The sequence below is a fragment of the Chanos chanos genome, chromosome 11 (genome assembly GCF_902362185.1).
Source record: "Chanos chanos chromosome 11, fChaCha1.1, whole genome shotgun sequence".
NCBI classification, from domain to species: domain Eukaryota; kingdom Metazoa; phylum Chordata; class Actinopteri; order Gonorynchiformes; family Chanidae; genus Chanos; species Chanos chanos.
The window spans coordinates 3,409,503-3,421,983 of record NC_044505.1 but is presented as its reverse complement, the minus strand read 5'-3'; the positions used below and the strand labels follow the sequence as shown (position 1 = coordinate 3,421,983).

The 12,481-nt window shown below is 41.1% G+C and overlaps 1 protein-coding gene across 1 annotated transcript in view; it reads left to right on the top strand.

The window, feature by feature from the left end:
* The window catches only part of tbck (TBC1 domain containing kinase), a 41,416-nt gene extending 32,223 nt beyond the window's left edge, over nucleotides 1-9,193 (top strand). The window contains exons 24-26 of the mRNA XM_030788066.1: nucleotides 5,341-5,516; nucleotides 8,324-8,486; nucleotides 9,083-9,193. Of these exons, the coding sequence (XP_030643926.1) occupies nucleotides 5,341-5,516; nucleotides 8,324-8,486; nucleotides 9,083-9,193 (450 nt within the window). The remainder of the gene's footprint in view (nucleotides 1-5,340; nucleotides 5,517-8,323; nucleotides 8,487-9,082) is intronic.
* The last annotated feature ends 3,288 nt before the right edge of the window (nucleotides 9,194-12,481 follow it).

Here is a 12,481-nt window from a genome sequence, read left to right as displayed (position 1 = left end):
CAGCGCAGGATATGAGGTCTGTCTTTGCTCAGCAGGAGTCAGTCAATGCTTCTGATCTCTCCTCCTCAAACTTGTGCAGTACCCCTGAGACATAGAACCACCCAGCTCCCTGAATCCTCCAAACCTCTTTGGCTTATGCTCATAGAAAGACTTGCACCTCCTAAGAGAGGTTTTGTGGCGTGAATCCAGCATGGCTGAGAGAAAAGGGCCGAATGAAAGGCATTATTATTATATTATTATTATTATTGTTATTATTATTATTATTATTATTATTATATTTCTGTTGCTCACTGGGGCCCACTCACTCTTCTGTGGCAACTCAACCAGTTTCTGAACAAGTTTCTGTGCTTGATGCAGGTCAGCGAAAATAGAAAGGCATTTTATTTAAAAAAAAAAAAAAATATATATATATATATAGAGAGAGAGAGAGTGTGTGACTGAGAGGAGAGCGATTTACTTTTCAAAGGTCGCCCAAAGCAACAGCAGCAGCGTCGATGCCAGAAATAGTACATGACACAGCCCTCCATCCTCCCAAACGCTTAAGAGGAAGTCGCTTTTTGCAATCCTCTGTGTTTGTTATGAGACTGCTTTGTTGTGTGTAATTGATTTTGTATGGCTACAAGGTAGTCAAGTCAGCAGCTCCCAAATGGCAGTTCGGCTTTGCTGTCGTTGCTGTAATATTCTCATATCTGCTGAGACAATCGTTCGCCCGGGCAATCGCTCCAAAGAGATTCGGAAGATACGCTTCCACTCACGTTTTGTTATCGACTCGCGGCGAGAATGGAAATCGTTATAAATTTCTTCTAGCGTTGTTTTGCATTGCATCAGAATTCATGAATGCGTTTATGGAGATGTCATTTCCAGTTTTATTGGTTTTACTGAATTGGTTGCAGAGCAAGATTTTTTTTTGATACACAGAGGGAGTGAAAAATGATCCAAACCTCTTTTTTTTTTTTTTTTTTTTAGTGTCCGATGTAAAAGTGCGAAATAATAGTTTAACAGCAGACATGGGATGTTGTGGGAACAACAAACAAATGAGTTTGTGAGATGAATGGGGCAGCTTGTCTCATGATGCAGTCAAAGTGGAGTGAATCTCAGTGCAAGTCTAAATGAATCTCACTGTATCAACTTTAAATGAGTCAATCGGCCTTCTTAAACACAACCTCAGTGTATGACTGGCCAAATCTTAGGAGAGAATGTGTAGGAGTGAGTGTATGTTATGTTGGTGAATGCTGCCGATGGTTAGGCTGATGATTGTCATCTTGTGGCCATTAGAGCAAGATGTTTTTGTACAACAGGGCTGCTACTCTCTCACAAACTGTCAGGCCATTGACAGACACTGCTACCAGAGCCTGACACACATACACACAACTCATCAAACTACTGCTGTAGTCCAACACACAAACACACACACACACACACACACACACACACAATTCGTCAAACTGCCACTAGAGCCTGACACACAGACACCACTCATCACATAGCTGCTGAATCCACTGTTCGGCCTCCAGAGATGAAACTCTCATCAATGACAAAGTGTGCGTGTGCGTGTGTGTGTGTGTGTGTGTGTGTGGTAAAAGAGGAAGGAGTAATGGAAAGACAGTGTCACAGTGACTTAAGATGAATTGTGAGATTGTGTGTGTGTGTGTGTGTGTGTGTGTGTGTGTGTGTGTTAGCGAGAAAGAGAGAGAGAGAGAGAGAGAAAGTGTGAGTTGTGAAGTACCTAATACACTCAGTATTTGGGTATTACTCTCCCAGTTAGACTTGCATTTTTTAATCCAATTACTATGACTACGTAATTAAATGAACTTTGTGTTAATGCTGGGATTTAAATAGATTGCAGTGGTTTAAAAGATTACGGCTAGAGTGGTTCCAAACTTTCTCTAATTCCATGTTAATGAAGAATTGTTTAGCCTGGGTGTGAAACAGCCAAGTTTTCCTGACCTTTGACCCTTCACCTGAACCTACGCCTAAAACATGGGACAATGTGAGAACTTCAGCTCTAGTAACCTTTAACTGGCCAGTCGACCACCTGAGTGGATCGTTATGCTTATTGGGCTAGTGTCACCACAGAACAAGGATTACAAAGCTCTCCCCAGCTGTAGGTAATCCCTTTAAAAGCATTCTTTTTAGGCGTACTTACTCTTTGCCTGTTTACAAACCTGTGTTTTGCCTGTTTGCTGCTGTGTGAGAATCTAATCTGGTTTTGAACATTTCTGGCACTGTTTGAACACTTGGGTTAACACAAGCGCAGTAAAATGAGGATCCTACACCTCAATGCAAGGGCCAAGTTTTCATGTTGTTATTCAGTCTCTCTCTCTCTCTCTCCACCCGTCCCACATCCCTTGTTTACTGACGATGCGTGACAGGAGTGTAAAATTATCATCTGTCCCAACTCACTGAGCCCTGCCATAGATTTATACTCATACAGCTCTCACGCATCCACCTCTCTCTCTCTCTCTCTCTCCTCACACCTGCCCCCCCTCGCCTGTCAACCCCGAGCCCTGCCATAGATTTATACCTATACAGCTCTCACGCATCTCTCTCCTCGCACCCCCCCCCCCCCCGCCTCGCTCGCCAACGCCAACCCCCCCCCCCCCCACCCTCACTGCCCTTCTCTCACCGCAGCTTGAAGGCCTCTCAAAGATGCTGCCAGGCTAGATTTATTTTCAATGTTTTCAAAAATGATCTGTTGTCAAAAAGTAAATCTTTTCCTGCGGTGAACCCTGCACTCGGCCATCTCTCTATCCCTAGGATGGATTTTGCCTCGTCATTTACTTTCATTCACATTTTTTTAACCACTGAATTATTTTACGGCCTGATGACAACAACTGACTCTGTTTTCTCTTAAAACATAAACTGGACGTTTCCCTTTTTATTTATAGCAGAACAATCCAATCAACAGCGCTGTGAGTACCTGAGGTGAAATTCTAGTTCATAAGTTAAAAAAAAATAAGATAAAATGTTCATATCATCACCGCAATATGAACATGCACGATAAACACATTGCAAAAGACTGCCTCAAATGCGATGAATAAGAAAAATAATTTTCTTTACACGCGCCATGCATGCACACTCAGCATGAGAGAACATTTGACCTATCAGATGGAGCCCTGGATACATGGGCCATGCATTCACAGTCCCAGGTAGCCGTCAAGTACCCTCAGATTAATTGGTGTCAACTTGGTGACGACTGCAACGTTAGCTAGCACGATGACTGAGGAAGGAGAGAAGAGCGAGGAAAATGTGGTTGAGGAAGACCTTGTGGTGAAAAAGAACAGCACTTCAGCTATTTGGAATTATTTTGGAATCAGGAGAAAATAAAGTTGTAATTGAGAAAAAAGTCCTAATATTCTGAGAATAAAGTTGAAATTTAATGAGGAAAAAGTCATAACATTTCAAGACAGGAGTCGTAACATCACAAGAATAAAGTTGTAATTTTACAAGGAAAAAAAAAATCATATTACAAGAATAAAATTGTAAAATTTCAAAGAAAAAAAATTTTTTTTAGGAAAATATATTACCAGCAACCAATAAAACAGGAGAGAGGACAGTCAATGGCCGCTTGAGTCTGCTTCTGGGAACTGCTGTTTGTCTCTTGCACTGTTGCACAATCACAGTTTCTTGCACAATCTTTTCAAAGTCCTGATATTTATGATAATGTGGTGTTGATGTGCTTAAAGATTAAGTATTGCGTTATTTGTGAGACGTATGCTAAAGTATAACTTCACAATATGCTCCACGTTCCTCATTTTAACGCAGGCAACAGGCTGCTCTTCTGATATTTCCCCTGCAAAATAACACGTAGCCTAAGATTACGACTTTTGTTCCCGTTATGACTTTTTCTCGTAAACTTACTACTTCATTCTCATAATGATATGACCTTTTTCTTGTAAAATTACGACTTTGTTCACATAATATTCCAACTTTATTCTCGAAATCTCAGAATTTTTTCCCCCTCAGTGTGGCCCTAATACTCCGTCGTATGAAATAATTCATTTAATTTCTTTATTCAGTGGGCATAGGAAATTCAGTGTTTGGGGTCTGTTTGCAGTGTACCTATTAAAACAGAAAGACATAGGAACTATACAGATAATATGCATACATCAATATTTATTTATTTACTGTCAGTCATTTCATCATCGCAATACTGTACAATGTTATCACACATCGCAGATTTTCCTCATATTGTGAGGGCCTAATTTGTACCAAATGTCTTTGCAGTCTTTATGGCTGAATGGGTAGGAAATGAATTGTTTTAGATTTTTTTTTTTTGTCTGGGAAGTGGGGAGGGGGGTGGTCAGTTTGCTGATGTTACAGTTTTTAGCTATTGGAGCGATTAAGTCCCACTCAAGTCAGATCTCTTTTGTTTTTTCCCTGAGCACTTTTTACCACAAGAGCTTGGCTTCGGCAATTGACAAAAACCAACAACAACAACAACAAAAAAACTGCCAGTGGTTTGAACCCTTGAACTCCCAGGTGTTCAGCAGTGCTAGTGCAGAAGGGAGCCATAGGGACAGAATAGAGCCTTTTGAAAATGTCACTCTGATAATAAAAGGGCAACTGTGTGAGTGCATGTGTGTGTGTAGCTAAATTCAGTGCACCTATACAAGTGCACTCAGAAAGCATTAATGACAATGGCTTTGGTCTTTTAACCACTACTGGCTGGAGCCCAGCTGCTCCCTGAGTAGAACAGATGAGCGATATCAGGCAAGTGTACATCTAGGGGGTTGGACTTCAGTAATGTCCAACATTGTGTTTTTAAGGACAAGGGTTCCTTGGCATTTTCCTCAGATTTCCCCACCCTGTGTGTGATGGGGACCCTTTGGCCTCTGAATCGATTTAGAGATGATGCTGTTTGTGGATTTTTCAGTTATGTTCCCATTACACTGATGAGAACAGGAATTGGTATTTTGGGTGTTTGGTGATTCCAATCCTTAGTCAGAGTCAACCATTCATATACACTGTCCTGATTCACAGCATGTGAACACATTGTATGTAGAAAGTATGTGTGCGTGTGCGTGTTTTTTCCAGTTGTTTGGCTTTGAATAAGACTAAGCTGTATGGTAATGTCTGTATATCTATCTTTTTTTGGAGGTTGATTTGAACAGAATGATTAGGATCTCAAAGAAGGCAGTGATGAGGGTAGATGAAGTATATTTTCTCTCTCTCTCTCTCTTTTGCTATTACTCTGTCTCCCTGCTTTTCACCTTCCATCCTTCTTTCTCTATTTTCCCCTTTCATCTGTTCCCCTCTTTGATCTTGCTCTGCTACATCTGTCTCTTACCGTGTTTTTCCTGTCTCTGCATAACCCCTTGTATTCTCTCTCCCCTGCAGTGTAGAGAGCCTCTGAAGCTAGCCGAGCTAAAGGCGGAGGTAAGTCCTCGCATCTCCGCGGAGGATCTCATTGAGCTGTGTGAACTCAGTGGCCCTGCACACTTTAAGACGCCCGTCAAGAAGCCAAAACCCGGCAAAGCCAAGATCCTGGCAGTGGACATCCGGGGCAGCGAGGAGTATCCTTTGGGCACGGTTCCTTTAACGCTGCGTTTGGGAACCTGCCACGTGTGTGGAGCGCATTCTCACTGGTGCAGGCAACGAGTTTCTTTAGTCATTATATCAGACCTTTTATTTTTATTCTCTGCCATACTGATCTCTTGTGACCTGAGGTGAGTGTTTTATGTGTGTTTCTTTCTGAGGTGAAATTTGAACTTAATGTCCCATGACCTTCATAGCATTTTTATTTGTTTTACTTGTTCTCTCCCTGTTACACTCATTTCCTGTATCTCTTTTTCCATCATCTTCTCCCTTCACGTCTCATCCAAATTTCATAAGGTCTTTCAGTCTTGCGCACTACTCTCTCTCTCTCACACACACACACACACACACACACACACACACACACACAAGCACACACACACACACAAGCACAGAGCCCAATTACATTGACCGTATCCATGACTTATTGCGGGGTTCTGTTCAGGTGTTTGAGTGTTTCAGCATGGTTCAGTGTTCAAAGCCAATCTCAGGTGTGACTTCTGTCTTTTAGAGCTCACAAAGCCAAATCAAACTAGCTCCATTGGGCCATAAAGACATTTGACTTACCTCTGCCACGCATTACCAGCTCACACAATAGACATTTATCCCACTTGGAAAGGATTTAGGCTTTGACCGCACCAGCAATCAAACCAGGCTAGGCGCACGTTTACAAAAAAAAAAAAAAAGTTAATTTTGCTGAGGGAGGTTTTTTTTTGTGGAGAATGACTGATTAACAGTCAAACAACCTGTTAATTCTGTATACACAACCAATACGTAGTCTCTGTGTAGCTGACTGAAGAGACGTAGCTTTTCTTCATTACACAGCTAACCTTAAATGTGTTTCAGATAACATCTACAACAAAATGCTGACTACAGCTGTAACCCTTCGGGGGGGGACCCTCAGAAAACATTGTTTCAGGTACAACCAAATGCTGACTGTACAAATTTGAAGAAGACAAATAAGTTTTTCTAAGAATTTTAAATCTTAGTTGTTTGTCCTGCTGTAGACGTGGGATATGAATTACTTCACTCCAGTTTTATTCCCATTGGGATAATATGAATCAGCAACCCCCCCCCCCCTTCTTTTTTAAGTAAACTAGCCCAAAGAGCCATAGCAACACTTTCAGTGAAACACTGGGATCCAAATTTTTCTTTTTTTTTTTTAAGTAACATTTTAAAACCTTACTGTATCTTTAAATGTTAACAGATCCATGGTTAACAGCCAGGGAAAATAGACAAGCATTGTGCTACAGTGCTCAGCAGGTGAAATGTATGCATTTTAAGAACAAAACAAAATGTGACGAATTGAGGTGTGACTGTTTCTCTGTTCGTAAGAATAATGCTGAATAGTAATTTGAACCAACCATGTGTCATTTACAGTTTAAAAAAAAAAGAAGAAAGAATTATGGCAGGAACGTCAGCAAAGTCTGAACCCCATGACAAGAAAAAGGCAGTTGGAGATTATTCAGTTACACCATCCTCTTCTCTCTTTGTTCATCTTCACTCTTGCCTCACTGTCTTTCTTCATCCCTCAAGTCAACCTGTAGTGTAGCTTCTTTCTTCCCTAGCCTCTTTCTGCCCATACTCCCTCATTAAGACAATTTTCCGCGTGCATTTCCTGGTCCTGGCCTGCGCTCCCCCCCCCCCCACCTCCACCCCGAGAGATTTGCTTAGTGCTTTCATTTGTCTCGCTCATCACTTCCCTTCTGTTTCTTTCTCACACTCACTCCTTTCTGTCAGCGGAGCTACAGTCAGCAGAGAAGTAGATTTGGAAAAGCTTCTCCGAAGTCCTGTCAACTTGTCAACAGAGCCTCTTACTGTTGTGCTCTGTGGGGCCGTTGCTAGGGTATTCATTAAGTCATGAAGCTAAAAGCGAGATCCAAGGAGCAAACCGTCCCCCCCCCCGACAACTTCATACTGATGTAGTGCATCTCATCTTTAAACTAACATGCAGTCTTATACCCCAGAGAATCGTACCTTGTACTGTAGAGTGAACCTGCTGAGGAAGAATTCAGCACATACAGCCAGTTTTGACCCAGCAGACTCTGACGAGGTCATGTTTAGTCAGCTTGGTTCTCCATGTGGACTGTGCTTTTCATACAGATATCCATCAGTCACTAATGGGAGTATGAGACCCCTCAGCATGCGTGTGTGTGTGTGTAGGCCAGCCAGTCCGGCAAACTACCGATCCCTGAGTTTTATGAGGCGTAACAGGCTGAAAATGTGAACACTGGCTGGAGTGCACTTCCCAGTAAATTTAAGCTGTTAGGGCTGAAGGCTAAAATCTATTGTGCTGTGGTGTGATTCACACTGTTCCCAGTTAATGCTGGTTATGAGAAAACTGATCCTTCTGTCTGTAACTAGGTATCTCACAGTCTAATTTTAGAGATAAATTTTGTAATTGAGAAGCATTTCTCCACAAAATATATTCAGATTTACAACACTATTTATAGCCCCCCCCACCCACCATTCACTATCACAAATACTGATCTGATCCATTCTGATCAAACATGCCATTGGTGAAGCTGTCATTTTTTTGTCTCCTAGATGGTTTATGATTACTGTCAATGTCTGACTTACTTCAGAGAAATTTCAGTGGATGTATATGGGTTTGACAAGGACTGTGAAAGGGAAAACTGAGGTGCTGATAACTGTTGAGAGCGTTGAGATACAATTTTTTTTTCCATGGCAAATATGTATGTATCAACAGTGAATTCTACTTCCATTTGGCATGAGATTCCATGTGGCTTGAAACTGTTTGAGCCTTTACCACGTCTGTGTGTAGCTTCAACCGTGGCCATATCCCAGGCAGCATTAACATTCCATACAGCTCCGCGTTCGGGCCGGACGGAGAACTGGTTCAGTGTCCGGCCACGACCACGACGCTGGCCGGCTTCAGAGGCAGAGTCATCGTGATCATCAGCAACGTCATGAAAAATGCAGCAACAGTAAGCTTCCTCTCTCCCTTTTCTTTCTCTTCCATTCACTTTGACATTACACTAATTTTACACTAAGAGCACTTGAGTTTTTTTTTTCCTCCATCTGAAGTGTTTTGATGATGTCATGAATTTTTTTTTTTTTTTTTTTACACTGAGTGCTCTCCTCTATCTTCTTTTTGCCATCTCTTTCTTCTCTTTATTCTTTTTGTTTTTCAGCCTTTGTCTCTCAGCTCTTGATGTGTAAAACAAAAGGTACCCTCTGACCAATTCAAGTGACAGTGGTATTAAAATAACCTGAATATTTTTGGGTGGGGCAGTGGGGATTTTTGCTCTGTCTGTGTGTCGTGGATCAGAGGCTACCTACTCACTCCCTACTTAAAAGCACTGTTACTTTCTTTTTGTAACCCCTGTTTTCAAGAAGACAGGTTTCCAGCGGGAGAACTCCACTTGCCCCATTTTACATTGTCATTGCTGTGAACTGTTTACACTGGACAGATATTTCAGTCGTTCTTTAGAGGGAAGTGCTATGGAAAATCCTTATGAATCTGCACATAAGAATACTTTCTGAATTGATAGTTAATATTGTCATACTTTCTTCTGTCTAGTTTGCAGCTCACCTGGTGAGGGTAAACTACCCTCGTGTGTGTGTTCTGGATGGAGGAATGAACAAGATGAAGTCGACCGGTCTGCTCACAGTTCCGTCTCCTCAAATCTGAGCCATTCATCTCAGATGCCGCTACAAATTTGCATACTGAACCCAAGGACTTATGGTTGTAGCTATGTTGTTTACCATAAAGGCCAAGGACCATTCAAAGCCGTTGGCAGGGGAAAGGGAAAACCCCCCACCAAAAACACACACACACACACATATATATATGTACAGAGCTATGAAACATGCATAAACCCTTGCAGTGCAGTGCTTCAACTGTCATTTCCACAGAAAGTTTCTGTGCAACTAAAATTATGGCAACATTTCCTTCGTAAATGACTTAATGCTTGACTGATACACAGTCATTGCATTCATTACAACGGCACTGTCTTGCTCCCACAGTTGATGTCTTTCTTGCTTCAATGATTTTTGCACAGTATTACAGGGTGAAAATATATCTGAAGGTGTTTGAGTGGACTTAACTATGTGGAGCCCAAACACAGTACACCCTGTTGTTTTCCTTTTTGTGTTCAATGATAGAATTTTTTCATCATTTTGTTAATGATTTTGAATGTTCTAGAAAACTTTAGAAAGGCATTTCACCCCAGGCGTTTTGTTTCAACCTGTAAATAGATTACTTTATATGGTTCATTAAATGTCGTGTAATGCTATTCAACTAAATAAAAACAAATACAACCAGCTTATTAACTATAGTAAGTATGGTCTTTTTTAAGGCAGTTCCAAGTAATGAGCACAATGTCTAGCACGAAATCTGTCCACAGCAATGTATCTGTCAACTGTCGTGTAGTGCAATGGATAACACTACCTCAGCACCACCCTGATGTGGAAGACGGGGATTTGATCCCTTGTCCAAGCACACTGCTGTTACACCAGGTTTTACTTATTTTCAGGTAAACACTGAAAATCTGACATAGCTCTAACATTTGACCTATCCATGCATACCAGTTAGTATAATGGGTAATGCCATGGTCTAACATGCAGTGAACTGGGGTTTGATTCCCATTAACGACTTAAAAAAAAAAACTTTAAAAATTAGTCAAAAAAACACCCCCTTAATAAATGAATATATTGCATGAAGTATACAAAGTAGTGCCTGGGTAGGGCAGTGGCTAGCGTCATGGTCTGGCATGCGGGAGACTGGGGTTCAAGTCAGGTAAGCATCATGTGCCTCCTGATTGCTGTGACAGTGGCTTGGTTGTTTGCGTGGATTACAGGGCCCAACTGTCCCAGGGAAGGAAACGAGGAGATGGGTAGCCAGGACAGGCTGGGCGGAGGGGAATTCCTCAAATTATACTATCATTTTTATGGCACTTAAACAATGACTGATGGCCTGAAAAGCACTAGGAGAGCATTTGCATCAAAGACACCTCAACTGGCTAGCTTTAGAATACTACAATTTCCCCAGACCCAGAACCAGTCAGCATTACAACAAGAAATGTCCAACTATGGGTGACAAACATGAAGTACTGGGTGGCACCAAGGCCTCAAATGATCCATACCTACTGTCTAAAGAAACTAACAGCTCTGCATACCCACCTAGCACCAAAAATAATAAACCATCTGCTGGCAACAGCCACACAATGGGACAGTGCTGATCATGAGGGACATCTACAAGGGACCAGTACCTGCCTATCCACAACATGGAAGCTCCTGTCAGGTATGATGACCCCCAGGTTGGAAGAGGAGGAGATTCACTTTACCCACTACTAGTTTGCACCACTAGAGGACAACACTGGAAAAAAAGGCCAAATGCCCAGGTGATCATTAATCATGGTATGTACGAAGGCAGACTTTTCTTGGTGCTGTTCAGCACAGGCCTGAACCCTCAGTCAGACCATCATTAAGAGCGGCTACAGATACAGGTTAAGGAGTGGAACTGCCATCAGCCAACGAATTAAATTAACTAATGTATATTTGATACTAATACCAATGTGTTAAATAGTTGCAGCATCAAGCTTACCTTTCAAAAAAAGTATGAACATCAATCTGTGAATATTGTAATTAGATTAATTATTAATTACGAAACTCTCTTCCTGTAAACAGTCATGCTGCACTAGTGTATACTAATGCAGTACCTCCAGTTGATAGAGAAATAACGAATCAAATCCCCTAAGAATTAAATTAACTAATGTACATTTGATACTAATACCAATGTGTTAAATAGTTCAAACAATTCCCAATAAGCTGAAATACCACTCTATACACATCGCTTTAGATGAAAATAAAAATATTAAAGTATATGAATAAAACAAGTAACATATTTTGAGTTCAATGACAAATACCCAATTAGTATCAGAGGCAATGGAAAATAAAATAAAAACATAGTGATCTCTTGAATTGAAATCACTTGTAGTTTCAAGCATAAGACTCACACAGAATCAAATATGAAGCCTCAGTCTATGTGGACACATACTCTCTATTTCTTTTACACATACATGCATACATATATATAGCTCCGCATGCAGACATACATACAAAGCCCACCCAAGTGGGTCCTTGCACACATACTGACTCTCTCTCTCTCACTCACATATGTGTGTACACAATAACAGTTGCTAATTACTATGCTAATGAAGCTAGTCAGCATTCAAGTAAGCCTTCACACCACATCAGTTAGATACTGCACGTAAGAAACCTTCAGCAAAATATTAACTGAGTGCAGGTTACCAGCAAGTTCTGAAAAGTAGAGTTAATTTACCGTAAACCAAAATGAACAACATTATTGGTCACTGACTTACCGTGTTGCTGTTTGCAACTTTTCTATTCAACAGACTCTAATTGTAACCTCCAGCCTTGCTCCTCTCATCCCATTGTCCTGCCTCAGTGCCAGCTCCTCTCTGATTGGGAGATAATGAGATTAATAACAAATTAATAATAATAAAAAGAAGGAGAAGAACAGAAGAAAAACACAGAAAATGGACTACCGTAAATACTCAAAAAAATAGTGGCCAGGGCCTTTATTTACCTCGACTGAAGAAAGAACCAGGCCTACGGGCTATTATTAGACACAGGCCATTATTTAATGCGCTGCTATGATCTGCAAGATCATAATGCAAACAAAACAGCACGGTTTGTGCGCTACTCTGAAAGCTGCAACGTAAGATTGATTAATTCAACTGATGCAATATACATATCTGTATATTGCACCAGCTTGTGTGCAATACAGAATAAAGTTTAGCACACAGACCACACAAAAGGCGGATGTTTCATTAGCACATTCAACCTGCAGAATTTTCGCAGGTCATTTTACTGTACCAATATTACCTGAATTTGGAGACGGAATGAAGAGCACAATTATCGGCAGATTACAACCATCTGTGGATATAGCAAATGA